This window comes from Lampris incognitus, chromosome 10 (assembly GCF_029633865.1).
Source record: "Lampris incognitus isolate fLamInc1 chromosome 10, fLamInc1.hap2, whole genome shotgun sequence".
NCBI classification, from domain to species: domain Eukaryota; kingdom Metazoa; phylum Chordata; class Actinopteri; order Lampriformes; family Lampridae; genus Lampris; species Lampris incognitus.
Window position 1 is genome coordinate 3624599 of NC_079220.1, and position 26367 is coordinate 3650965.

The following is a 26367-nucleotide window of genomic DNA, read 5'->3' on the forward strand; positions in this document are numbered from 1 at the left end:
ATACTCCAAATAGGTGTATCAAGTCAAAGGGGGTGTGAGTCCATGAAAGAAAAACTCATTCTTGTTGTCCTTTTGATAACTTGGCCATTTCTAGAATGACCGTCACCTCTACTTCTTAGTAACTTTTATCACTAGCCTGATGGCCTGAATGTCAGCCCCATGATGTCCCGACTACCTGGGTCACATTGGGGCTGTTATCAGGTCACTTTGCCACAGACTGTCTGAGAGTACTTCTCTGGGCTTTAATTCATGTGTTTGTCCACGAGTTAGAAGGATTATTAACAAGTATGGAAAAAAACACCATGAAATGATTGTAATATTTGTAAATGATCTCGCTGTAATGTGTAAAATGTGTCCAAGTTATTTTTTATTATATTATTTTTATGAAAGGTTTTTCCTCTTGACAGAGCTGAGGTGTCATTTTGTGAATAAATGCATTTAATAAGCAAACATCTATATATAAAACAATATTATATATCAGTATATTTTTCTTTTATTTCACTGTTCAGTACTGTAAAGTGTGTTAAAATTACAAATAAAGGAAGATTTTTTTTGTATTAAGTGCAATAATAACGCTTGCATTTTTGACAGTTGCCAAATTGTGGGTCTGACAAGGTGAGTGAGTTGACAGAACTCGCACGTTTACTGCCGCACAACTTAAAAAAACACAACTTCCCAGGATGCAACACGGTGCCTTTCAAAGAAACGGTAGCAAACCAAATCCTTTTTAGAGCCCACTTATTATCAAATCATTTAAAAGGGAATATTGATCACTGAATTACCATTATCAAAAATAACTCCTAATGATGGTGATAACTACAAACAGATTCTAATGCTAATAACAAAATCGATCGATCTATCTATCGATCTATAGCTCTCTAAAGAGGGTACAGACCGTTTTCTACTAGAGAAGAGAGGAGCACGGGTTTTATACAGAAACAGGTACGTTGTCAAGTAAAAAGATTGTATTCGAAGGGGAAAATGGCAGAAGGAAAGACAAAACATCTGATTTATTTATAATCTCTTGAAAGTCAACTTCTGCATGAGATGGCTGAATCCTAAGCCTTACCCAGAATGCTCGGCTCTCTAGTAACCTCGTGACTTTCGGGGGGGGGGGAAACGATGTGGTCCAATCAGGTTAAAGAACAGCGTGGGCGCAACACGCATGCGCATTACCGCAGCGGAAGACGGAAGGGTAATGAATATTTTTTTCGGTTATTCGCGTTAAATACGCTTTAATCTACATTTGTGGTAGATTTAATGTGCAGGGTACATTTCCCGATTTAAAACAGCTTAACTCTTCTTGCTGTCGTTAGTTAGCAAACGTGAGCTAACCAGTCAGACCGTTTCTTTGGTTTGACGGTGGCCAACTAGCTATGCTAACTAGCTAGCTAGCTGGGGTAATTCTTTGGGAGGTAAGGTTTAGCTTTAACGGTGGCTAGCTAGTTAAGGTAAATTCTTTCAACGGGTCGTTTTCTAACACGTTTATCGGTAAGCTATCTTGGACTAGTTACTTTGGTTCATGGTCGCCTTAAGAAAAATGTGTTTTAATATATAACGATTACCCGTACTTAGCTGGGTTTTTTAATGAAACGTTATGAACATACAATCAGTCATTTTCAGACGTTTAGCTGTTAAGTGAAACATACATTCATATATAATATACATTTCTATGAGTGAAAATGGAAAAAGGCAGATAATCAAATGAAATATGCCAAGTAAACAAATGAACAAATATAAAGATTAAGTATCTAAGCATGATAAACAAACAACAACCTAAATAAAGTCAATGATACTTAATCAGGGGCTACAGAAAATAGTTCCTTACAACATGGCTGTGCGTTCACTTTTTTGGTTTGTCATAAGGGCCAATGTGTCTGTGTACATGTTGAACTCAACCAGAAAGGAGAGAGGTTTGGGAGGGACCTAGAGAACCTTGCTTGATGTATGTGATATAGTACTTACCTCTTATACCAGGTCAGTATTTAAGCTAACGCAAGTTGTTTTTGTATATATACACTACCGTTCAAAAGTTTGGGATCACCCAAACAATTTTGTGTTTTCCATGAAAAGTCACACTTATTCACCACCATATGTTGTGAAATGAATAGAAAATAGAGTCAAGACATTGACAAGGTTAGAAATAATGATTTGTATTTGAAATAAGATTTTTTTTACATCAAACTTTGCTTTCGTCAAAGAATCCTCCATTTGCAGCAATTACAGCATTGCAGACCTTTGGCATTCTAGCTGTTAATTTGTTGAGGTAATCTGGAGAAATTGCACCCCACGCTTCCAGAAGCAGCTCCCACAAGTTGGATTGGTTGGATGGGCACTTCTTTGAGCAGATTGAGTTTCTGGAGCATCACATTTGTGGGGTCAATTAAACGCTCAAAATGGCCAGAAAAAGAGAACTTTCATCTGAAACTCGACAGTCTATTCTTGTTCTTAGAAATGAAGGCTATTCCATGCGAGAAATTGCTAAGAAATTGAAGATTTCCTACACCGGTGTGTACTACTCCCTTCAGAGGACAGCACAAACAGGCTCTAACCAGAGTAGAAAAAGAAGTGGGAGGCCGCGTTGCACAACTGAGCAAGAAGATAAGTACATTAGAGTCTCTAGTTTGAGAAACAGACGCCTCACAGGTCCCCAACTGGCATCTTCATTAAATAGTACCTGTTAGAGCCTGTTTGTGCTGTCCTCTGAAGGGAGTAGTACACACCGGTGTAGGAAATCTTCAATTTCTTAGCAATTTCTCGCATGGAATAGCCTTCATTTCTAAGAACAAGAATAGACTGTCGAGTTTCAGATGAAAGTTCTCTTTTTCTGGCCATTTTGAGCGTTTAATTGACCCCACAAATGTGATGCTCCAGAAACTCAATCTGCTCAAAGAAGTGCCCATCCAACCAATCCAACTTGTGGGAGCTGCTTCTGGAAGCGTGGGGTGCAATTTCTCCAGATTACCTCAACAAATTAACAGCTAGAATGCCAAAGGTCTGCAATGCTGTAATTGCTGCAAATGGAGGATTCTTTGACGAAAGCAAAGTTTGATGTAAAAAAAATCTTATTTCAAATACAAATCATTATTTCTAACCTTGTCAATGTCTTGACTCTATTTTCTATTCATTTCAAAACATATGGTGGTGAATAAGTGTGACTTTTCATGGAAAACACGAAATTGTTTGGGTGATCCCAAACTTTTGAACGGTAGTGTATATGTGAGTTCTTGGTGAAAATTCCCCTTTTACCTTTTGACACATTTTTTCCCTATAATTGTATGATATGGCTTGCTTTTAAAAAGTACTATTAAAGCAAAATTGGCTATATTGTGTGCAAGGTGAATAGAACATTAAACACAGAAACTTGTGACACCTACTCCATACTTGGTGCCTTTTGTCCCTGTAACTGAGTTACAAGGACAAAAGGCACACTGAAACAGGCACACTGAGGAAATGTTTAGTTTGGGCAGTGGCTAACAAGTAGGGCTGGGCAACATAGACAACATCAAAAACCACAATATTTTTAACTGAGTTCCTCTATCAGTAATTTGATGATATTTTTGGGATAACTGTGTGCTTTCATACGGTGTTTACATGTAAGAAAATGTTGACAAGTGATCATTAGTAATGGGGATATGATAACCAAGCAGACAGAGCCTTTAAGACCAGAAAATGGCAACATTTAAATTTTATCACCATGATAAAAGAACCAAAGTTCCAGATCATATTTAGTCTTGTAGCACCATATAACCATATCATGTCCATACATTGCCCAGTTCAAAGAACTGTTTTCTAGTTTACCTTTCGGAAAATATTTTGATAACATATTGTGTTAGCTGTATTACAGAGGTATAAAGTTGATCAACCACAGCATGAAGATGTGGGAAAGCGTAATAGAAGCTAGGAGAGGTGACGATTAGCAAGCAGCAGTATGGTTCCATGCCATGAAAGAGCACCACAGATGCAATGTTTGAGAATGTTGATGGAGAAGTATAGAGAAGGCCAGAAGGAGTTACATTGTGTCTTTGTGGATTTAGAGAAAGCATATGACAGGGTGCCGAGAGAGGAGGTGTGGTATTGTATGAGGAAGTCAGCAGTTGCAGAGAAGTATGTACAAACCCCAATTCCAATGAAATTGGGAAGTTGTGTAAAACGTGAATAAAAACAGGATACAATGATTTGCAAATCCTTTTCGACCTATATTCAATTGAATACACTACAAAGACAAGATATTTAATGTTCAAACTGATTAACTTTATTGTTTTTTGCAAATATTCACTCATTTTGAATTTGATGCCTGCAACACATTCCAAAGAAGCTGGGACAGGGGCAACAACAGACTGGGAAAGTTGAGGAATGCTCAGAAAACACCTGTTTGGAACATTCCACAGGTGGACAGGTTAACTGGAAACAGGTTAGTGTCATGACTGGGTATAAAAGGAGCATCCCCGAAAAGCTCAGTCGTTCACAAGCAAGGATGGGGCAAGGTTCCCCACTTTGTGAACAACTGCGTGAGCAAATAGTCCAACAGTTTAAGAACAACGTTTCTCAACGTACAGTTGCAAGGAATTTAGGGATTTCATCATCTCCAGTCCATAATATCATCACAAGATTCAGAGAATCTGGAGAAATCTCTGCACGTAAGCAGCAAGTCCGAAAACCAACACTGAATGCCCGTGACCTTTGACCCCTCAGGCGGCACTGCATTAAAAACCGACATCATTGTGTAAAGGATATTACCACGTGGGCTCAGGAACACTTGGGAAAACCATGGTCAGTTAACACAGTTTGTCGCTACATCTACAAGTGCAAGTTAAAACTCTCCCATGCAAAGCCAAAGCCGTATATCAACACCACCCAGAAACACTGCCCGCCGGCTTCTCTGGGCCGAGCTCATCTGAGATGGACTGACGCAAAGTGGGAAAGTGTGCTGTGGTCTGACGAGTCCACATTTCAAATTGTTTTTGGACATCATGGACGTCGTGTCCTCCGGGCTACAGAGGAAAAGGACCGTCCAGATTGTTATCAGCGCAGAGTTCAAAAGCCAGCATCTGTGATGGTATGGGGGGGTGTTAGTGCCCATGGCATCATGGGTAACTTGCACATCTGTGAAGGCACCATTAATGCTGAAAGGTACATACAGGTTTTGGAGCAACATGTGCTGCCATCCAAGCGACGTCTTTTTCAGGGATGTTCCTGCTTATTTCAGCAAGACAATGCCGAGCCACATTCTGCACGTGTTACACCAGCGGGGCTTTGTAGTAAAAGAGTGCAGGTACTGGACTGGCCTGCCTGCAGTCCAGACCTGTCTCCCATTGAACATGTGTGGCGCATTATGAAGTGCAAAATACAACAACGGAGACCCCGGACTGTTGAGCAACTGAAGTCGTACATCAAGCAAGAATGGGAAAGAATTCCACCTACAAAGCTTCAACAATTAGTGTCCTCAGTTCCCAAACGCTTATGAGTGTTGTTAAAAAGAAAGGTGGTGTAACACAGTGGTGAACATGCCCCTGTCCCAGCTTTTTTTGGAACGTGTTGCAGGCATCAAATTCAAAATGAGTGAATATTTGCAAAAAAAACCAATAAAGTTTATCAGTTTGAACATTAAATATCTTGTCTTTGTAGTGTATTCAATTGAATATAGGTGGAAAAGGATTTGCAAATCATTGTGTTGTGTTTTTATTTTCGTTTTACACAACGTCCCAACTTCACTGGAATTGGGGTTTGTAGGAGTGGTGCAGGATATGTACGAGGGAAGTATGACAGTGGTGAGATGTGCAGTTGGAATGACAGATGGCTTCAAGGTGGAGGTGGGATTGCATCAAGGATCGGCTCTAAGCCCTTTCGTGTTTGCAATGGTGATGGACAAGTTGATGCACAAGATCAGGCAGGAGTCTCCATAGACGATGATGTTCACAGATGACATTGTGATCTGTAGCGAGAGTAGGGTGCAGGTTGAGGAGAGCCAGGAGATTGAGCCAGAATGATTATTTTAGAGGGACCGCTCAAGTTGGACGGTTTGGAGACAGAGCAAGAGAGACAAGATTGAGATGGTGTGGACATGTGTGGAGGAGACATGCTGGGTATATTGGGAGAAGGATGCTGAATATGGAGCTACCAGGGAAAAGGAAAAGAGGAAGGCCGAAGAGGAGGTTTATGGATGTGGTGAGGGAAGACATACAGGTGGCTGGTGTGACAGAGGAAGATGCAGAAGACAGGAAGAAATGGAAACGGATGATCCGCTGTGGCGCCCCCTAACGGGAGCAGCTGAAAGTAGTAGCAGTAGTAGTAAAAGTGTGTTAGCCGTATGGAGTGAAAAACTGCATTCACCTGTGAAATTCTTGTCATTGACAGGTGATTGGACCATATCTGAACACAGCTTGTTTGCATAATCTTGCCTAGTCTAAAGCGACATCATCTTCGTCACCACCATGCCCTGTGTGCATCTGCTCTTGGCTCTCTGTTTCGGCGCTGCTGCAGCGGTGGAGGTCCAGAGGCCCCGCGGTGTTCCTCTGTCAAGTAAGTATGTCTCAAAAGTGAAGACATTTTTTCAGCTGAACTGGTTGTTGCTATTCACATCTTGGCATAAGCTATATAATTGGCCATAGTTTGAGGTGTCATTCTCATTCTACAAAAACACCCAAGATGCCGTAGTACTGATTTGTGTCTTCTGCTGACCTCCAACAGAGAGGGAGTTCTATGAAGAGAATAAGCCATTCACCTGCTTGGATGGATCCCGCACCATTTCCTTTGATAGGGTCAACGATGACTACTGTGATTGTACAGATGGCTCTGACGAGCCAGGTGAGCGTTCCTCACATTTTAGCAACAAAGTCATTTGAGATCAGCCAAGTCCAGATCAAGCTAAAACACATTTGATGTGGCTTGTTCTTCTTTTCTTTTCACAGTGCATTAAATGAAATAAACCCATCTCTAAACAATTCTTAAGTGCATTACTCTTCATGTCATCTCTTTCCTCATTCAAGTGTGGTGGTGCTAGCTAGTGGTGAATTAACGTGGAACAATGCTTTAACTTGCTTGCAGGCACAGCTGCTTGTCCCAATGGTAGTTTCCACTGCACCAATTCAGGTTTCCGCTCCGAATTCATTCCTTCCTCCCGCATCAACGACGGCATCTGTGGTAAGGGCCTTTTTCCTGTAATCCTTTACCTAGGTTGGTTGTGTGGACAGGGTTTGGATTAATGTTTGTTTTCTCTACACAGACTGCTGTGACACAACTGATGAGTACAATAGCGGAGCCACATGCCAAAATACATGCAGGTGAGAGACTGTCTTTTTGTTATGAACTCAGCAGTACCCCCCCCCCTCTCGGCCATACAGTTGTAGTGTCTAAGCCAGATCAGAAGGTCTTACCATTACACAGGAGATGGTTATATAAACTTGTGTGTACCTCACAGGTCATATATAAAGCATTCACCAGAGGAACGGTTGTGAGGTTCATCGATGTGGTGTTTGGCTGTTTCAAAGGTGTACAGTACATGCTCAGATGATCTGAATCAAATTCAAGCAAATTTACCTGCTTACTTTCATAATTTAACGTGTGTGTGTGTGTGTGTATGACCTGAATTGAGGCCTTAAAACCCATTGTGTTAATCAGTAAACGTGGATGTTGTTTCTTGTGTGTTCCTCAGGGAACTGGGGCGCAAGGAAAGAGAGAGCCTGCAAAAGATGGCTGAGGTCGCCAGAGAAGGCTTTCTACTCAAACAGCAGCTGATACATGAAGCCAAGAGAGGACTAGAGGAGAAACAGGTGTGAACAACAGAATAAGTCTTGAGAAAATACATGTTCAGAATGCCGCCATTCCGGACCCTCGCTTTATCAGAAAATCAAAAATTTTGTTCCTAGATGGTGTTAGTGCAGTTGAAGTGCTCTGATTTACGTGTTCAGTATCAGCATTGTCTGTTTGGTTTTTTTTGGCGGGGGGGGGGACGAGACATTCAAACTTTTCTGCATAAATGGAAAAGGAAATTGTACACAAACCAGCTAACAGCCAGCTGCCAAAAACCTGCTCTAAAAATAAATATGTTAATTTGATTTGGGGAGTAAATTGTCGCCAGGCCATCCAAACTGACACCAGGTTGGTTTAGCATGGGTGTGTGATACAGATCCCGTTTCATTTGGTGCGTGAGGTTACAACAGCTCTCTCGGTGGCTAGTTGTGTATTCTCTCTTTGTTAACAGACAATAGGCCGCCCATTTGTTAACTGTGGCTTGTAGGTGTTACATCTGGAAGTAATTTTAGTTTAAATTTCATGTTTACAAGAGTGCTTGCTGGTCCCAAAAGTGTAAAGTGTCTTTAATTAGATTTTGATTTAAAAGTGTGAGTTCAGTTAGTATCGATACTGATGAACTGTGTGAGACTTCCACTTCTAGGCCTGTAAGTGTGTAGATAGTTAAATGTGTTTGCCCGTCATCCTTTTCATATCAATCCTGAATACTGTAGGAGGCTTAAAGGAAGTCGCTGCTGGACAGCATCTGTGCTAAGACTGGGCCCCCTCCACTATTGTTTGCTGTACATTTATGTCCTTTGGTGACATGTGGATGTTCAAAAAGGGCGGGATGTGCTCTAGTTAAAAGAGGAGCTGTTTTATGACTGCAGAATAAACAAATTTAGTAGAATTCGGAAAATAGTAATCCACTGGGAAAACAGAAGGATGAGAAGCTCATTACTCCAAGATCTCTTCATACCTGTAGGTTTATTGTAATCTAAATTAAAGTGAACCTTGAGTATGGTCTTACTTCAAGTACGGCCTTTAACTCTTTAGTCAGATGTCTTAAGCCTCCTGTAAGTTTATTGCAAGCCACACTGTGTGATATGGATCTAATAAACTTGGGTACGACATCAAGTTTGATGTATGTAAACTGTACATAACACCTACTGAATCGCAGGCTACGACGCAAGTCCATAAAAACGGTCATCAGCGTGTGTGCCGCATCAGCACGTGTAATCAGTCTACACTGCTGGTAGAGCAACGTGACGCCAAGCAGGAATCCAGTCCTTTCAGTTGTCACCGTAGCTCATTTTTTTAGCTGGTTTTAGCTCATTTTGTTGAATCCATGGCATTTGGGTCACAGATGCTAACAGTCTGTTTGTTTGTGTTTAGTGCCAGCAAAGATTCTGCGTGGCGTTGATCAGTGCGTCATTTCGTGCTGCATTTCTATCGGTTGGTTAGCAGACGTAGGTCGTTGCAGCAGTCACATTGTGAGATGGTCATCCTACGTTTCTGACACTGTCAGACTTTTGTCCCGGCTTATCTTCAGTCGCAAGACTGTAATAATGACTGTCTTTGAACCTGTCTCACAGTGTGACTCAGGACCACCATTTTGGAGCCACAACCAAAGATATCGCCACGTTTAGTCATCTTTCATCTGAGACGGCCCAAATCACACAGTCTGTAGGAGGCTTTAAACATGTTGTCAAGTCTTTGTACGCTGTACTATTTGGCGTGCTGTACTACGACTAAAAAAGACTCATAAGTTTAACATACTCTGGAACATTCAAATATTTTGATAAGCTTTATTCAGATTTCTGCTTCATATGCATTTGTCTCCTCAGACCAAACTGTCAGAACTTCAGGCCAGTAAGAAAGGCATGGAGGAAACGACAGAGGCCCAGAGAACGGTGAAGGAGGCTGCAGAGGAGCCGGAAAAAGAAGCTAAAGACCGCCATCTAAAGGCCTGGGAAGGTAAATGGAGGAGCCACATGCGTAGCCACTATGTCACTCTATCTGCTGTTTGTTCTGAATTTCACAAACCAATGGTGGTGTTTAACTGATTATAAGCTGGTCCTAGATTCCATTTATCATCCAAGGTAATGGATACCTTCATTTCCCCTTTTTAGTGAGCGAACCAGACCTGGTTTGAAAAGTAGAATAAAATGTTAGGACAGTGGCATATGTCATCCGGTTTCGAGACTCGTTTGTCACTTAGGGGGATGAGGATAATGGGCTATAGAATAGTTCGTCAAGATGCTGTTTCTAAAAACTTCAGCCATGGTTGTGCAGGAAACATAAACTCCAAAAGCAACTGAATATATATATAGTATACTATATATATATAGCGTTTTTTTCTGAAACCGTCAATGGTGTTGAGTGCTCGACTAATGAGGAGCAGAATATCAACACGGATACAGGAAAAAAGATTTTAATGCATAGCAGTACAGGCCTGTTTCGTGTGTCTCACACTCATCTGCTGTTTTTTTTCACAAAGAATCATACCATTACATATATCTATATCTATATATATATATAATATCCTGGATCTCCACCTTGCCATGGTGGAGAAGATTGCATGTACTAATGATCCCAAGAGTTATGGCGTCTGGAGCTTGGCTCCTGGTAGGGTCACCCAAGGCGGATAGGTCAAGGGGGAAGTTCAAGACGAAGCGCGATCCAACAAAGACCTCAACGGCGGAACTGGCGGAAGATGTCTCCAGGTCACAACAGCAGTGAAGGCGGAAGAAGGCTGCAACAGAGGGTGGTCCCCAATCATTTTGGTTCTCCATGCCATTGAACTCTGGCCATCCCATGCCAAGGACCATGTGGTGGCTGCAGGCGCATCAGCCACTCCACATATCCTAGACTCGCTGTAACCGGTCACGGCCAGAGCGTCCACGGGGTAAGGCATTCATTAGGCCACCCTTACCTGAGGGATAGTGAGTGTAGATCGTCGTTCTGCAGTGACCCCCTGGCCCATCCGGGCACCTGCAGCCAAGCTACCGAAAGCATTCTCCCTACGTCTGCTTCGCGGCCTGAAGGTAATGCAATCCATGCGATGCTTCAGCGTGTAAAATAGCGAGAGCATCCGACACGAGTTTGAAGGAAGCTGGTGTTACGACTATGTCCTTCCTTTGGAAACGTGAGCCAGGGGAGTTATTCGACAAGAGTTCCGGCCATATGCCATTGGGTTAATCGGGTGGGATAAGGGGAAACACTAGAAAGAAATTTTTTCAAAAATAAAAAAAAATGACAGTATTTACAGTCCAGCATGAGAAATTAAAAGCTAAAAATAAACTAAAAATTCATAGTGTTGACAGGCCGGAGAAAAATAAACTTGAATTTAAACTAAAATCACACATTACAATCCAAAATTTAACAGTTGACATGGAAATGTAACAGTATATACAGAGATATGTAGTTGTAATAAATACGTTAAAGGCATACGCTAAAGACATCAAAGGGAATATCAACACCAGGAGAATAGCATTAAAAATAAAGACTTTGTCAAACTCATCAGTTGGAAAAGGACTTGAAGAAAAAACTCAGAGAAGCTAAACAGGTGCAGACAGTGTCTGGGGAAGATCTTTAAAGGAAACACCCCCAGAAGTCTCTGGGACACTATGAAGAGGAGGACAGGAATGTCCTCTTCCACCAAACCTATTGTGATAGAAAATGAACTTGTGTTTGCAAATGATCCAAATCGCTTCTCATCCCGTTTTCACCCTGAGAAATGTGCAGATCTGCTTAAGACCATTACACCCACTAGTGCAGATACGATTGCCATTACTGCGGATGAAGTCAGGTGCATCGTCACCGTGCCAACTAAAGTAAAGCTCTTGGCCCTGACTCAAGTCGTGCTCTTGTTTTAAAATCCTTTGCCTGGGAATTGGCTCCTATCTGGCAACTTACCTTTCAACTCTCCGTCGACACTCATCTCATTCCACTAACTTGGAAGAGATCTGATGTAAAACCTCTTCCAAAAAACAATGTCCTAAAGAGTACAATGATTTTCAGCCAGTAAGCAATTACATCTGCTATTGGGAAATCATTGGTAAAGATTATCCAACATCTCAGCAAAGCAGTAGGCATCACACAGGATCCTTTTCAATTTGCCTACAAGCAAGGTCACAGCACAGAAAATGCAGTTGTCAGGCTTTTGCATTTCATCTCCCAACACCTCGAAACAAACCTAAAACATAAGCCAGAGATCTTTTTCTGGACTTCAAAAAGACATGCATGTTGCGGTGTCTGGGTAGCGTAGCAGTCAATTCCGTTACCTACCAACACAGGGCTCGGCAGTTCGAATCCCCGTGTTACCTCCGGCTTGGTCGGGCGTCCCTACAGACACACTTGGCCGTGTCTGCGGGTGGGAAGCCGGATGTGGGTATGTGTCCTGGTCACTGCACTAGCGCCTCCTCTGATTGGTCGGGCGCCTGTTCGGGGAGGGAGGGAGGGGGAACTGGGGAGAATAGCGTGATCCTCCCACGCGCTACGTCCCCCTGGTGAAACTCCTCACTGTCAGGTGAAAAGAAGCGGCTGGCAACTCCACGTGTATTGGAGGAGGCATGTGGTAGTCTGCAGCCCTCCCCAGATCGGCAGAGGGGGTGGAGCAGCGACTGGGACGGCTCACAAGAATGGGGTAATTGGGCAAGTACAATTGGGGGGACCCCCCCCCCAAAAAAAGACCTGCATGTTAGGGTTGATACTCCTGCCTGGACCATTGCCCAAGTCAATAGGAAAAAGAACTGGAGTTGGTCCCCGGGCGCTGCACCACAGCTGCCCGGTGCTCCTATAGTTTGGGTTAAATGCTGAAGAAAAACTTCATTGTAACAAACAACTGCACAATGACAGAAATAAAGTGGCTTTCTGTCTTTCTTTCTTTTTCTTTTCACCTGCATTTAATACAATTCAGCCTGATGTACTCCTGTCCTAAACGAGCCAGTTACAGTTTAATCCAAAACTTCTTTGCTGGTACAGAATACAGCTAGTAAAGGTAAATGATAGTGTTCTCTCTGATCAGGGCTAATTTTGGAGCACCTCAAGGCTGTATTAGCTTGCCTGTGTTGTTCACATTGTGTGCTGCAGGTTGCAGCACCTGTGTGCCCAACCAGTTTCTTTTAAAATACGCTGATGATTCCACCTTACCATCTCTTCTGACTGACCGCGATGAGCCCAGGCTGTACCGGTCTAATGTTGACTGTCTCATTGAATGGTGTGATTAAAAATGCTCCTATCAACACTAAAAAAAACAGCGACAAAGTTAGTGAGCAGGTTCCATGTGGAGCAGTGAAAACATGGACGACTTTGCAGCGCTGTACAGTTCATACGTACTCTGTGCTTGACTGTTGGTACAAATGAGATCAACGCTACCCCTGGTGCCAACACAACATACAGTTTGTCTCCTCGTCTGTCCAGAAATGTGTGGTTCATGCTCTAGCACTCGCCATGTTGGTACTATTGATACTACGCTGTTTGACTTCCGGGTGAAAGACCGCCGCGGGAACTATGGATCATGCGCAGAACGCGTAGGCCAGTTTGGAGCCGATTGAAGTGTGTACATGCTAGAGTAAATCCATCCCCAACCGCGTTATCTAGGTGTGTTAGTCCCACTTCCAGAAATTCGATTTACGATGATTTCTGTCCGACTAACACGTTTACATGTATTTTAAATGTCCAGTTTTAGTCGGACTAACACAATAAATCCTCTTTTTCTAACATCATGTAAACGAAGTCATTGTTGTGATTGTAAACGTTCCCCAGTGCTCTGTGAATAGTACACATGGCCATCGAAACTCTAGTTAATGGTCACAGCCATATTTGCATATGAGGCTGGTCGTTGATTTGGGTCGTTAGGCCACTGTATTGTTTATAAGGGTGGGGACACCTGCAGTCTCTGTATTGTTTATAAGGGTGGGGACACCTGCAGTCACTGTATTGTTTATAAGGGTGGGGTACCTGCAGTCACTGTATTGTTTATAAGGGTGGGGACACCTGCAGTCAGTTGAGACTGAAGAGGTCACTTAGATGATGATGATGAAATGTATCTTGTCAATAAACGTCGTGTCCAGATGAACTGATTCAACCTGCTTTGATTTTCTCACCTGGATTATTGAACATGCATAAAGACAGAACTGCCTAAGGATGCAAAATTAATTTCAGTGCAAACTGACAATAAAGTTGTATGGTATTGTATGGTGCTGTATGTTAAATGTGTCTGTACATGATGCAGGAGTGGTATGGCAGGAAGTGAACAGTGCAGAATAAAGTGGGGCATGTGCATTCAGGGCCAGTCCGTGTGTTTACATGTGTTTTAATGTCTATAATGTGGTGCGAGGAAAAACAAGGTTCACACATATGAATTGGTTTAGCATCCATTCCATATTGTTGTACACAATAAAGAAAATGTGTTTTTTTTTCTTCCTGGTTTCAGATCAAAAAGCCGTCATGCGTGCAGAGAAAGACAAGGCCAGGATGGTTGAAGCTTTCATGGAACTTGATGACAATGCAGATGGCTTGTGAGTACCAGTCGCATTTTCAAAGGGAGGCTTTAACAAGCCCTGAAGTGAAGGATGTCTACATTAGAAATGACTGGCTCGTTTTTTTTTTTTTTGGTGGGGTTTTTTCTGCTAGAGACATTCAGGACTTTTTTCAGAATGGAAATAAACAATTTGGGATCACTTAAAGGTAGAACAAGTAGGATTTGTTGGTCACGGTTTGTAAACACAACATTCAAAGTTGGCCCCTCCTCACCAGCTCAGCGACACCAGAAGAACGCACCCCCTGACCACGGTTGCCAGAACACATCCCAGTGTGCAGGGCAACTCCGTGTCACTCTTCATTACCATCCTCTCCTTCAGTGCTCGCCAGCGGCTGAAAGCCAACCCCAGATTCACTCTCGTTTTGGAACGCGCTTTGTCCGCTTGGTGTTTTGACTCACTATATTTGTGTCTTTTCGGTGCTGTGTCCGCCATGTGTGCTTACGATCTCGATCTGGCACCTGGTTGCTATGTTTTTATAGAGTCCCGCTGCCCAAAGGTTAATGCCCAGAAACGTCTCGTGCACAGCAAAATAGGAAAATACAGGCAGAGGAAAGGGTCTCTGCAGATACAGACACCACCACACGTCTAGTGGGTCATAAGTCAGGAATCAGGGACATTTATTTCTCATTTCTTTTCATGCGCTTGCATACATGAAATATCGTTTCCCCCAGCCACAGCAGTGCAACACAAAGACAAAAACACATCCAAACTACAAGAACACACACCCAAACTACAAAAAAACTGCAAAAGCACATATATCCAACATATCCGTCCATCCATCCATTATCCAAGCCGCTTATCCCAATTGGGGTCGTGGAGATGCTGGAGCCTATCCCAGCAGTCACTGGGCGGCAGGCGGGGAGATACCCTGGGCAGGCACCAGTCCATCACAGGCAAGGCTCAGCGTGTTCGGTTTTTACTGATTTTCACCGAAAAATACCCAGATTTTTAAACTGATTTTCACCCGGATTTTATGTTTCCACGGATCCAAAAGTTGTTCCTGTTCGTGTGATGTTATGTAACAGTGTCCTCTTGTGGCGAAATTCAGCATGCTTGATGGCTTTGAAAAATAAAAACTCAAAACGCTGAGCCTTGATCACAGGGCATCCAAAAATACAAAAATTGACCGTCCGAGAGAGAACGCCAGGATGACTGTTGGAACTGCCAGTCTGCATGGGCTAGCCGTTAGCTTAGCGTGCCCCTCTTCCACGTCCTATCGGACCACGCAGCTCCAAGCAGAGCCGTGGTCCCTGGGCCCACCAGACGATCCTGGCCGATCCAACGCCAGCTCTCCCAGCCAGACACCTTCGACACACCTACCCGCACGCCACACGACGACACCAAAAACACAGTCAAGCCTAGGTGAGGCCGCTTCCAGACCACACTCAGTGTTATCGGAACTGCCGGTCTGCATGGGCTAGCAGTTAGCTTAGCCTGCCCCACTTTCGCATCCTGTCAGACCGCCCTCGGTGCTTCCTCTTCGGGCGCAGCTCCAAGCAGGGCCGTGGTCCCTGGGACCACAGGACGCAGCAGACCAAGCTCTCCCAGCCAATCCAGCGCCAGCTCTCCCAGCCATCCAACGAAGTCACAAACTTGGACGCAGACGTGGACAAAGACACTGCATGGACAGTACTGGATGAGGCTGCCGCAAACATAAGTCCGTGCCGCCATGACCCACACTGGAAGTGATGAATGAGAGGGATTATTTTTGTCTGATCCTACTCGTTCTACCTTTTAATGTAACTTTCAGATTTCCGTGATAGAGGAACATATGTATTTATGCTAGTTTAACTCATTAGGTTTGTTTTGATGATGATGATGATGATGATGATGATTAGCAGGTTGACATGTAGTGAGTCCTGATGTGATCGTTTGTTGCTATGTTTCTCCTCCATGCCAGTGTCACAGTGCCAGAGCTTCTCTCCCACATTGAGCTGGACCAAGACTCAGATGGTTTTTTGACAGAAGTAGAAGTTCAGGTAACTGTGTTTTGACATGGCTGAGTCTCTTGGCTTTATTGAGGTATCCAACCTCGCTGTTCTGTGGCATAATTTTTAAATCATGAAATTAAGCACAAGTCCTCATGAATCAAATTCACAATTGAAGCATTGATTGTCCTATATGTTGTTAAGCACTTTGCTGAATCTTTTTGCTGGGATTCAACACAGTCCAACGTGGCAGTAGTTTAAGCTTTCAAAAACCATGATATATCTCCTTTTGGAAATCAGGAACTTCACAGTACTGACCGATGTATTAATGTTTCATCAAAAAAAGGGTCCAATCTGCGATGCCGGAAGTCGGCACGACCCGGTCCCCGCCTTTGCCTGCTGCCCGGCCTGCATTGCACCCTACCCCAATACTCATTCATCCCCATGTGTGGTGGGTCCACAGTGTGGAGGCTCCATGTTGTTTTTTCAGGCTGGGCCTGACCGGGCTCCATGGGCCAAGGCCCAGCCACGAGGCGCTTGCCGGCGAGCTCCCTACCCAAGTCTGGCTCCAGGAGGGGGCTGGAAGGCAAACCTCTCAATTTACCAGTCAATCTTCGGTCAAACCCTCACCTATGGTCATGAGCTTTGGGTAGTGACCAAAAGGGTGAGATCGTGGATACAAGCAGCTGAAATGAGTTTCCACCATAGGGTGTCTGGGCTCAGCCCCTAGAGATAGGGTGAGGAGCTTAGACATCCGTAGGGAGCTCAGAGTAGAGCCGCTGCGCCTTTGCGCCGAAAGGAGGCAGTTGAGGTGGTTTGGGCATCTGATTAGGATGCCTCCTGGGCACCTTCCTTAGGAAGTTTACCGGGCACGGGCAACTGGCAGGAGACCCTAGGGTAGACCCAGAACTCACTGGAGGGGACTACATGTCCAATCTGGCCTGGCAACGCCTTGGGACCCCCCAGGAGGAGCTGGAGGGCGTTGCTGGGGAGAGGGACGTCTGGAGTGCCCTACTTAGCTTGCTGCCAACCCGACCCCGGAGAAGCGGCTGAAGATGAATGAATGAAAAAAAGGTTGCAGACTAGGCTTTCCGTCAAGCTAAATTGGCTTTATTTTGCTCTTGCACAAATATGTTTTCCTTTTTACATCTTCTTATGGACATAATGCGCAAAAATATTGTGGCGAGCCGGTGTGGAAGAATGAGTCAAGCAGCAAAGATCTCTTTTTAATCGCAACTCCCGTGCCCCAAACACTGCACGACCCCGGGAGTGCTCTTTTATTTATAAAGTGGCCAGAACAGACAAAACTGTAACGATGTCTCCTCCCCCCATGATGTCACAACTGGTGATATCAGTCTTAGTCACGGTCCTAAGGTCAGTCAGTCAGTAAGAGCCCAGACACACCAAACCAACCAGCGGCGATGAAGGCCTACTGTTGCGTCGCCTGCCGTCTGGGCCAAAAAGTAGCGTTTGAACACACCGTCGACAGCCGACTAGCATGTACGTTCTGCACTGATTCACTAAGCTAAACAGTCAATCAGAGTGATCTCTCTCAACGACGGGCTCCGCCGATTCAACATGCTGAATCGGCCGAAAAGCTGCTGGCAGGGGTCCGACTGGTGCTGATGGTGCGGGACACACCGCAGAAACTAGAGTCACAGGTGCTCACCGATTGGCCGAGGGCCGATCGTTGGCCTGGTGTGTCAGGGCCCTAACAGTCCTCTACCCAGTCCAAGTCAAACCCCCAAACAACATATCCCAACATGAACACAACACCCGAAAACGCAGAAATATAACACAATCAACGCAAACATTAATAGTCCCATGAGTCCCTGCACTCCCCCAGTGCAGCTCCACCGACAATCAGAGCAACTGCCTTCCCCGGTCACTACAATGTATTTGAATGGGTTCAAACCAATGTGTGTTTTTAGAAGGAATAATCGAACATCATTTTTGGCCAATTTTGACAGCCTTCCTCTAAGTGAATATCTTGGTGTTCTCATGTTGGTTTATCCATTTGAAACTATGTTTTGGTTCTTCTCTGTTCTTTTTTGAGTGCTGTGCTCAATATGTACCACGTAATGGCTGTGAGATTTATTTAAACCTCACATCTTAAAGACTCTCTGAGTTGAACAAAGTAAGAAGTGGGTTTTGTTCTCTTTTGTGTTATCCAGGGATTGCTGGGAGGATCAGACAAAGTGGACACTGTGGGCTTTGAGACTGTTTGGAGCAACATCAAAGACAAATACATATCAGAAGTAAGACACACACACACACACACACACACACACACACACACACACACACACACACACACACACACACACACTATTGGCAGTCACTCGGGGTCAAGTTTGACTGTCCTACTTCTAGGTCCTTGTGGGTCTTCGGGTTGGCGTAGAAGTTGATCCTGGAGCCACATCTTTTGGGGCAATGTGGGCAAGGGTGTGAAGAAGTGGTTGAGGATGTGGTTTGGGCCTTTCTGGTAACTCGCTCCTTTCTGGGTCTGCACTTGTTTTCAGCAGCACAGTGGAGGTCATGGTTGTAGTGACCAGCACCCTCATGGACAGCCAGTCTCCAGGCCTCCCTGTTTTCTGCTGCTTGTTCCCAGGTGTTGAGGTTGATGCCAGACCTTTTGATGTGGCTCTTGATGTTATCTTTATATCACTTCTTTTGTCCTCCTGGGGCACGGCGTCCTGTCACGAGCTCAGAGTAAAGGACTTGTTTTGGAAGGTGAGAGTCAGACATGCGGAGTCCATCTCAGCTGATCTTGTGCGATGGTGGCAGTTATGGTCGGTGTGTTGGCCTCCTCGAGGATGCTGAAGTTGGTGCGCTTATCCTCCCAGCTGATCTTAAGAATCTTTCTGATGCATTGCTGTTGGTATGCCTCGAGTGCCTTCAGGTGCCTGCTATATGTGGTCCAGGTTTCTGACCCATACAGTAGGTTGAGCAGCACTACCGCTTTGTACACCAGGATTTATGTTCTGGCCTGAAGGTTGCAGTTTTCAAAAACCCCTTTACTCAATCTTGAGAAGGCCCGGCTGGCACAACTGAGACGATGGTGTATTTCAGTGTCACTGCTGGCTTTTGACGAGAGAAGGCTGCCAAGATATGGGAACCGTTCCACATTTTCAAGTCTGGTGTTGTCTACAGAGATGGATGGGGGCAAAGCAAGCGTATTTCTGTTGGGTGGGGGTTGGTAGAGGATATGGGTCTTTTTTATATTTATGGCCAGATGAAGCTGCTTGTATGCCTTTGCAAAGGCATCCAGTATGCTCTGTAGTTCCTCTTCTACGAGGGACACTAAGGCGTTGTCATCGGTGTACTGCAGCTCTATGATGGATGTGGTGGTGGTTCTACCTTTAGCCCTGAATCTGTTCAGAAGATTCCCATCAGTCCTGTACATGATTTTGATTCCCTCAGGCAGATTGGGACCTGTGACGTGGAGAATGGTGGCAATGAAGACAGAGAACAGGGTTGGGGAAATGACACAGCCTTGTTTAACTCCTGTGTGGACCTTGAAGGACTCTGTCTCGTCTCCATAACTGCCGAGTACTTGAGAGGACGTATTATCATGTAGTAGTCGTAGTATTCTGATATATTTGTCAGGGTAGACTATTTTTGACAGAACTAGCCAGAAGGCCTGGCAGTTTGTGGAATCAAAAGCTTTGTTTAAGTCTATGGGGGCATGTACAATGGTTGATTCTGTTCCTGGGCTTTTTCTTGGAGTTGGCGAGCACTAAAAATAATGTCCCTGGTGCCTTCTGTTAAAAGGTCCAGGTAGTGCTCTGGCTGGGACCGTGTATTGCTTTAGTTGCATCGAAGAAGCTTCTGGTATCCCCAGCATCTGCAAGGTGCTGGATCTCAAGGGCCTTCTTCATCCACCACTTCAATTCCCTGACCGGGCTTTGGACGGCTGACTTTGCTCTTGCATGGGCAGCTCTTTTATTTTGGCAGTTGATGTCATTCTTCCAGATAGTAAAGGCTTGCCTCGTGACGTTGACTAACCGTTGGTTTTCCAGGCCATTCTCATCAAACCAGTCTCGGTGGTTCATCTTCTGTCCAAGAGTGGTTTTACAGATGCCAGTGATTACAGTCCTGAGCATATCCCCGTGGCTTCCAATATTATCTGGATACTGCTTGGGCATCGATGTACTGAGCATGGCCTGGAACTGTTGATGAGAGGAGGTATTGGTAAGCCTTTCGAGGTTGAGCTTTAGGCAGCTCTGCTTTTTCTGCACCCTTCTTTTCCAGTGAAATTGGATGGGCAGGGTGAAGAGGATAAGGCAGTGGTCAGTCCAGCAGTCTTCTGCACTGATCATCACTCTGGTGGCTAGTACCTCGCGTCGGTCTCTTTGATGGACCATAATGTAGTCAATGAGGTGCAAAATGTTAGAACACACACGAACAGACACACACACACACACACACACACACACTGTTTAAGAGCCTCAACACCCAGACCTGTATCTTTGTGGGCATCAGGCCCCAGCAGACAGCCCGGCACTGGCAGAGACACCCCAGGAAGAGGTGAGGGAGCCTGTTCGTGACAATGACTCCGACCAGTACCTGGATGAGGATATCCCAGAAGAGGAGGAGGAGGAGGACGAGGAGGAAGATGAGGAGCCAGATGAGGAAGATGACAAGGTGAGCTGACTGAATGTCTTCCAGCCTGTGCTGTGACAAATCTGGTTGGTTCTGTTCTAGTGACCTCCTTTATCTATCTGGATGCTGATGTGTAGGTTCCTCCTAAATTGCGTACCCAAGAGAAGAAGGAGGATGAGGAGGTAGCCATGCCGCCATATGACGAGGAAACACAGAGCCTTATTGATGGTGTGTGTGTGTGTGTGTGTGTGTGTGTGTGTGTGTGTGAGAGAGATTATGGAAGGAAATAATGTGAATTGATGTAATTTAGTTTTATGGTTCTTTGTTGTTAATTAAGTGTTTCTGATTCAGCTGCTCAAAAAGCCAGGGATGAGTTCAACGAGGCTGAGAGAGCTCTCCGTGAAGTGGAAGATCAGATCAAGTAAGTCTCAAACATGAATATGGATGGGAACCTCTTCACCATTGACACAGCCAAAGCAGCTGTACCCACATAAATAACTGGTTGCTGCCATTACCCTCCTAATACCCTTATCACTGTTTTTAATGTGAGACCACTAAAGGAAGTGTTAATGAGGGATAGATTGTCTGCCAAACAAAGTTGATTTAATTTTGGATTTGCTTTTATCTACAGGAGCCTTGAGAAGGAGATTTCCTTTGATTTTGGGCCAGGTGCTGAGTTTGCCTACCTCTACAGCCAGTGTTATGAACTAACTACCAGCGAGTATGAGCACAGCCTACCTTTGAAAATTACATTTTCTGCTTTCCTCACCTGTATAAATTACCATTGATAAGAAGCTAATTCCCTTGCATCTTTAGGTACATCTACAGGCTCTGTCCGTTCAACCGAGTATCCCAGAAACCCAAGTATGGGGGATCGGAGACTAGCCTAGGGTAATGAATCAATTTAGTATCTGTCTGTGGTTAGTTTTTATTTTGCTTACTTTTTCTTAATTCACCGTCTGCCCTTCGCTTCCTCTTTCTCTAGAACCTGGGGTACATGGGCGGGTCCTGAGGGCAACGTGTACTCTATGATGAAGTATGAACATGGGACAGGCTGTTGGCAGGGCCCCAACAGATCCACAATAGTGAGTCTCAGATCCCGCAAACTCCCTTTCATACCAGCCATGTTTACACTCCTCATGTGATTTACGTATTTAAAGGTGCAACGTGTAATATGTCTGCTGTCCTAAACCATAATATGATTAGTAGATATCAGCAGTGGTTGTTGAGTGACAGTGATTGAAACAAAGTAAGCAACCCCTGCATGGTCTCGCGTGCGCACACACACACACACCTCCTTCAATTTCTGCATTCAATGACACATTAGACAGGCCAGGCCTGGTGGATGTGTGCATTCTTAGTGCCAGTCCCAAGCCCGGATAAATGGGGAGGGTTGCATCAGGAAGGGTATCCGGCATAAAACCTTTGCCAAATTAAATATGCGGATCATAAATCAAATCATTTTAGAAAAATTATTTTTTGGGCATACCCAAAAAACCTGTGGTAACCTGTCCCAATGACTATCGGCAGGTCGCACTCACCCCTGTCATTTCAAAATGCTTTGAACGACTGGTCCTTATCCACATCAAAGACACTGTCCCAGCTGATCTTGACCAACACCAGTTTGCCTGCAGGACAAACAGATCAACTGAGGACGCAATCTGTGTGGCTCTAAATACAGCCCCTCTCACGTGTAGAGACCCAACACCTATGTCAGGATGCTCTTTGTTGATTACAGCTCAGCGTTTAACACCATCATACCAAACAAGCTGGTTAACAAACTCCACAAACTAGGACTAACTCCCTCCATATGCAGTTGGACACCAGACTTCCCCATCAGCCTCCCCCAGACTGTAAGACTGGGCAAGCACTCATTCTCCACCTTCATCCTGAGCACCGGTGTTCCCCAGGGTTGTGTGCTGAGCCCCCTCTTTTATGCACTGTTCACACATGACAGCCACCCCATCCACAACTCAAACACTATTGTTAAGTTTCAAAACCCACATCCAAGGATGTAGGGTAGCACTCACCAATTTGAAAAGGACAGGGACAGTGCCTCATTTTCACCAGTTTATTTTGGCCGGCAAAACATGCTAACGTTTTGGCCCACGCAGCACCACAGTAAGAGTTTCTTTTTGGGAAGGCACATCCAACTCCTCCATTCCACTATTGTTAAGTTTGCGGATGATACAACAGTAATCGGGCTCATATCAGACAGTGATGAAGCAGCATACAGAGAGGAGGTTCAGAACCTGACAACGTGGTATGCTAACAACAACCTGGTCTTAAACACCAAAAAGACCAAGGAGATTATCGTGGACTTTAGGACCGCCAAGAAGACCATACACAGTCCTGTCCACATCAACACAGAGGCTGTGGAGAGAGTCCCCAGCGCCAGGTTCCTGGGAGTCACCATCACAGAGGACCTTTCCTGGGCTGACAACATCTTAGCAGTGGTAAGGCACAACAGCGCCTTTATTTTCTGAGGTGGCTAAGGAGAGCCAACCTCCCCCAAAACTGCTTGTCAACCTTTCTAGATATTCCATTGAGAGCATCCTAACAAACTGCATGACAGCCTGGTACAGCAGCTGCACCAAAGCTGACAAAAAAGTCATCCGGCGTGTTGTGGAAACGGCACAGGACATTGTTGGCATTGAACTGCCTTCACTAGAACATCTTCACAGCACTTGCTGTGTGAGGAGGGCTAAAAACATCTTAAAGGATATTACACACCCTGGATACCATCTGTCTCAGCTCCTCCCATCAGGTAGGTGCTTCAGATCAAGCCTCACACGCACAAAGAGACTGGAAAAAAAGCTTTCCAAAAGCTGTGGCACTAATGAGCGCAGACATCTCCCCAGTCCAACGAGACTGATGTGCTGCCACCATTAGGCACGTGCAGTATTTACTCACGTCACTGTAAGCCACTTCATATTTGTCCACCGCACCTTTACTGCATTTTTGCTGATGAAGTTTTTGCACCTCGTAAGTTGTATTTTCTTATTAACTGTATTGTATTTTATACCTTATACTGCTTATATTTTGCACTTATGTTGTTTAGACTCTACTTTTATTGCTGATATTTAAATTTCTTATCTCTTTTATGTATGCACCATTTTGGGTTTTGACACAAGTGCAATTTCATTGTGCTTGGCACAGTGACAATAGAGTTCTTGGTCTTTTTAAGCTTTTGAACTCATAATCCTTTTTATTTCTTTCACTTGCATCACCAACAACATGCAGCTGATGGTGTGGCAGGGTTGGTGGTAGAACAAAGCTGTGACATCTTGACGTTTTCCTCTTTCAGGTGAAGTTGACTTGTGGTAAGGAGACAGTCGTCACCTCCACCTCAGAGCCCAGTCGCTGTGAGTACCTGATGGAGTTCATCACCCCCGCTGTTTGCCAGGAGCCTCCAAACCTCAACTCCACTTTCCATGGGCACGAGGAGCTGTAGAGTCCTCTAGTTGTAAGATTGGTTTTATTTCTTTACCACTGTTTATACATACATGTTAACTGACCAGCCTGTTTTAACATTTTGTAGTTGAGGCTCACCTCGACTAACCCTGTCAGTTAGTCATTGTGTCATATTTGGATCTGCTCAGGCTTTAAATTTGTGCTGAAGAAATAGCTGCTTTTCAAGCATTATAATTTAGCATGAAGAGAAAATGTGTGTTTTGAATCTATTATTCAAACATTTCGTCATGATGTTTGTTAAGGATAATGAAAACTGCATATAAGCAAAGACTTGCTTAGTGAAGCCAAAACATAAAAGAGTCTGAGAAGAAAGTCACCATCCGTTCTGGTAGCTAATCTCCTAGTAGAAGAAAAACAGAACAGGACACAGCAAGAACAGAGCAGGAAGAGCAAGGTAATGGTAACTACATTTGACTTCATTGGGGTTGATAAGCCAGTTTTCTTGGAATTAAGTAAGATGAATCGTCCTTCCGAAGGACTAAGACCCAAAAAAGCTGTTGTTATTTATGCTTTTGTGCTCTTTTCCAGCTTTTCTTTTGATATTGGAAAGATTTACCTTGATTATAACTCCTTTCTTCATTTCATCAATGACTGATGGTGATATCGCATGTCATGAAACAACCGAGGTGTTGCTTCGATGTTAGGGGGTATAAAACGCTGGGAGAGAATCTGGGGGTCTGATCGGTGTTGAAAGCGGGTGTGGCTTTGGGTTTTGGGTTTCAGAACTCGGTTATGAAGCTCCATGGAAGTAGTACGAGCTCTTTTCAACCAGGGGTCTGTGATGGGAGTGGTTCACTTGACATGATATACCACCATCTGTTCTCTCAATACTGTCCCTAGCAACATCTAAGTTGGGTTTCTGATGCAGCACAGAAGACCACAATTGCATCATATCCTATGGAACATGCATTTTAATCACCTCGCTTTTGCTTGAGGTGACGACACCTCTCAGATGAATGTGTGTTCTCTTTCTTGTAGGTTGTTCATATGGGACCACAGCCAGCCAACTCAAATCTCTGCTACAACAAGCTTCAGCACTCGGACATCTGCCAGCAACCAGTCCTGGAGGAGAGGAAGTCCACAGTGTTGTTATCGTTGGCTCGCCACACATCCAACATCCGCTGCTTGCTGTTTTGTTTTGGGTTTTTTCCCCCTCCGATAGAATTGTGTCAGACATAGTTTCATTCCATTTTTTTCTAATAAAGTTCTTTTTAACATCCCAAACGATTGACTTGTTTTTGTGTTGCTGCCAGTGACACAGTGAACCCTACCTGGAACCAGCGTTCTTCTCTCTATCGAGCCCTGTTTCGTACAAATGGAAGACTGGTGAGGCAGTTTCTACTCTGATATCCAGTAACGGTGAATTTGCCTTGTAGTGTTCACCTGTGTGCTTGCTAAACAGCTTATGCAGTTGGTGTAACGCCCATACAGACAAGTGAATCAGAGGAAGTACGTATTTATTAGCACGAAATCCCCCAAAAAAACCCAACAAAAAACACCTCACTCAGATTTGTAACTTTTATTTTTTTTCTGGCATGTAAAGTACAAATAATTAAACAATTCCATGAAAAAGTCTTCAAGCGTCTTCAGCTGAAATCCCAGTAATAAATATCCTAGACTAGACTGAAAGGTTTATTTTTTTTCCCCTTTGTTAGATGTTGTCATTGTTCATTTGGTCGTGTTTGGAAGTGTGAGATTTCGTGTTTCCTCCGCTGACATGGGCGTCGGCGGGTTTGTTCTGATCATTTTTCACCTTTTGATTTGTTCTACCGTTTCCAGGAAAATGCAAGAAACATAGCACTAAGTTACTGTGTCCCCTCTCCTAAATAAATAGACACAAAGTACAGTCGGCTGAGGAACGGAAGGAGCACGCCGCCCCGTCCCACGCGAGTGGCTCCCGAGGAGGTGCTCGCTCCCGAGGAGGCGCTCGCCGCGGTCCTTCCGGCTGGCTTTCCCAACGCACGTGTGCACTGGCCGCCATCCTCCCCCTGGCGTCCGTGCACGCCGCTATGCAGATGACACCGGTGCGTCCGTGCGTATGCAGATGACGCCAGTGCGTCCGTGCGTATGCAGATGACGCC

The 26367-nt window shown here is 44.5% G+C and overlaps 1 protein-coding gene across 2 annotated transcripts; it reads left to right on the forward strand.

Annotated features, from left to right (window-relative positions):
• The first annotated feature begins 1167 nt into the window (after positions 1-1167).
• prkcsh (protein kinase C substrate 80K-H) lies at positions 1168-25504 on the forward strand. Of its 2 annotated transcripts, none has more exons than XM_056288055.1 (18): positions 1168-1195; positions 6358-6522; positions 6691-6807; positions 7048-7143; positions 7226-7283; positions 7655-7772; positions 9579-9708; positions 14171-14255; positions 16180-16258; positions 18382-18465; positions 20693-20854; positions 20950-21040; positions 21164-21233; positions 21444-21533; positions 21629-21703; positions 21798-21897; positions 24120-24278; positions 25265-25504. In XM_056288055.1, the coding sequence occupies exons 2-17, from the start codon at positions 6435-6437 to the stop codon at positions 24264-24266; spliced, it is 1590 nt and encodes a 529-aa protein (XP_056144030.1). In that variant the 5' UTR covers positions 1168-1195; positions 6358-6434; the 3' UTR covers positions 24267-24278; positions 25265-25504. The 2 variants fall into 2 exon arrangements, with proteins under 2 accessions (XP_056144030.1, XP_056144031.1); XM_056288056.1 differs by lacking the exon at positions 1168-1195 and adding an exon at positions 1271-1415.
• The last annotated feature ends 863 nt before the right edge of the window (positions 25505-26367 follow it).

Bases quoted from the DNA above. Each gene is read 5' to 3' on its own strand.
- prkcsh (XM_056288055.1), top strand. From the start codon at position 6,435: ATGCCCTGTGTGCATCTGCTCTTGGCTCTCTGTTTCGGCGCTGCTGCA. The intron at 21,234-21,443 runs GTAAGTCTCAAA...TTTTATCTACAG, and splicing joins GAAGTGGAAGATCAGATCAA to GAGCCTTGAGAAGGAGATTT. The intron at 21,534-21,628 runs GTATGAGCACAG...TTGCATCTTTAG, and splicing joins TATGAACTAACTACCAGCGA to GTACATCTACAGGCTCTGTC.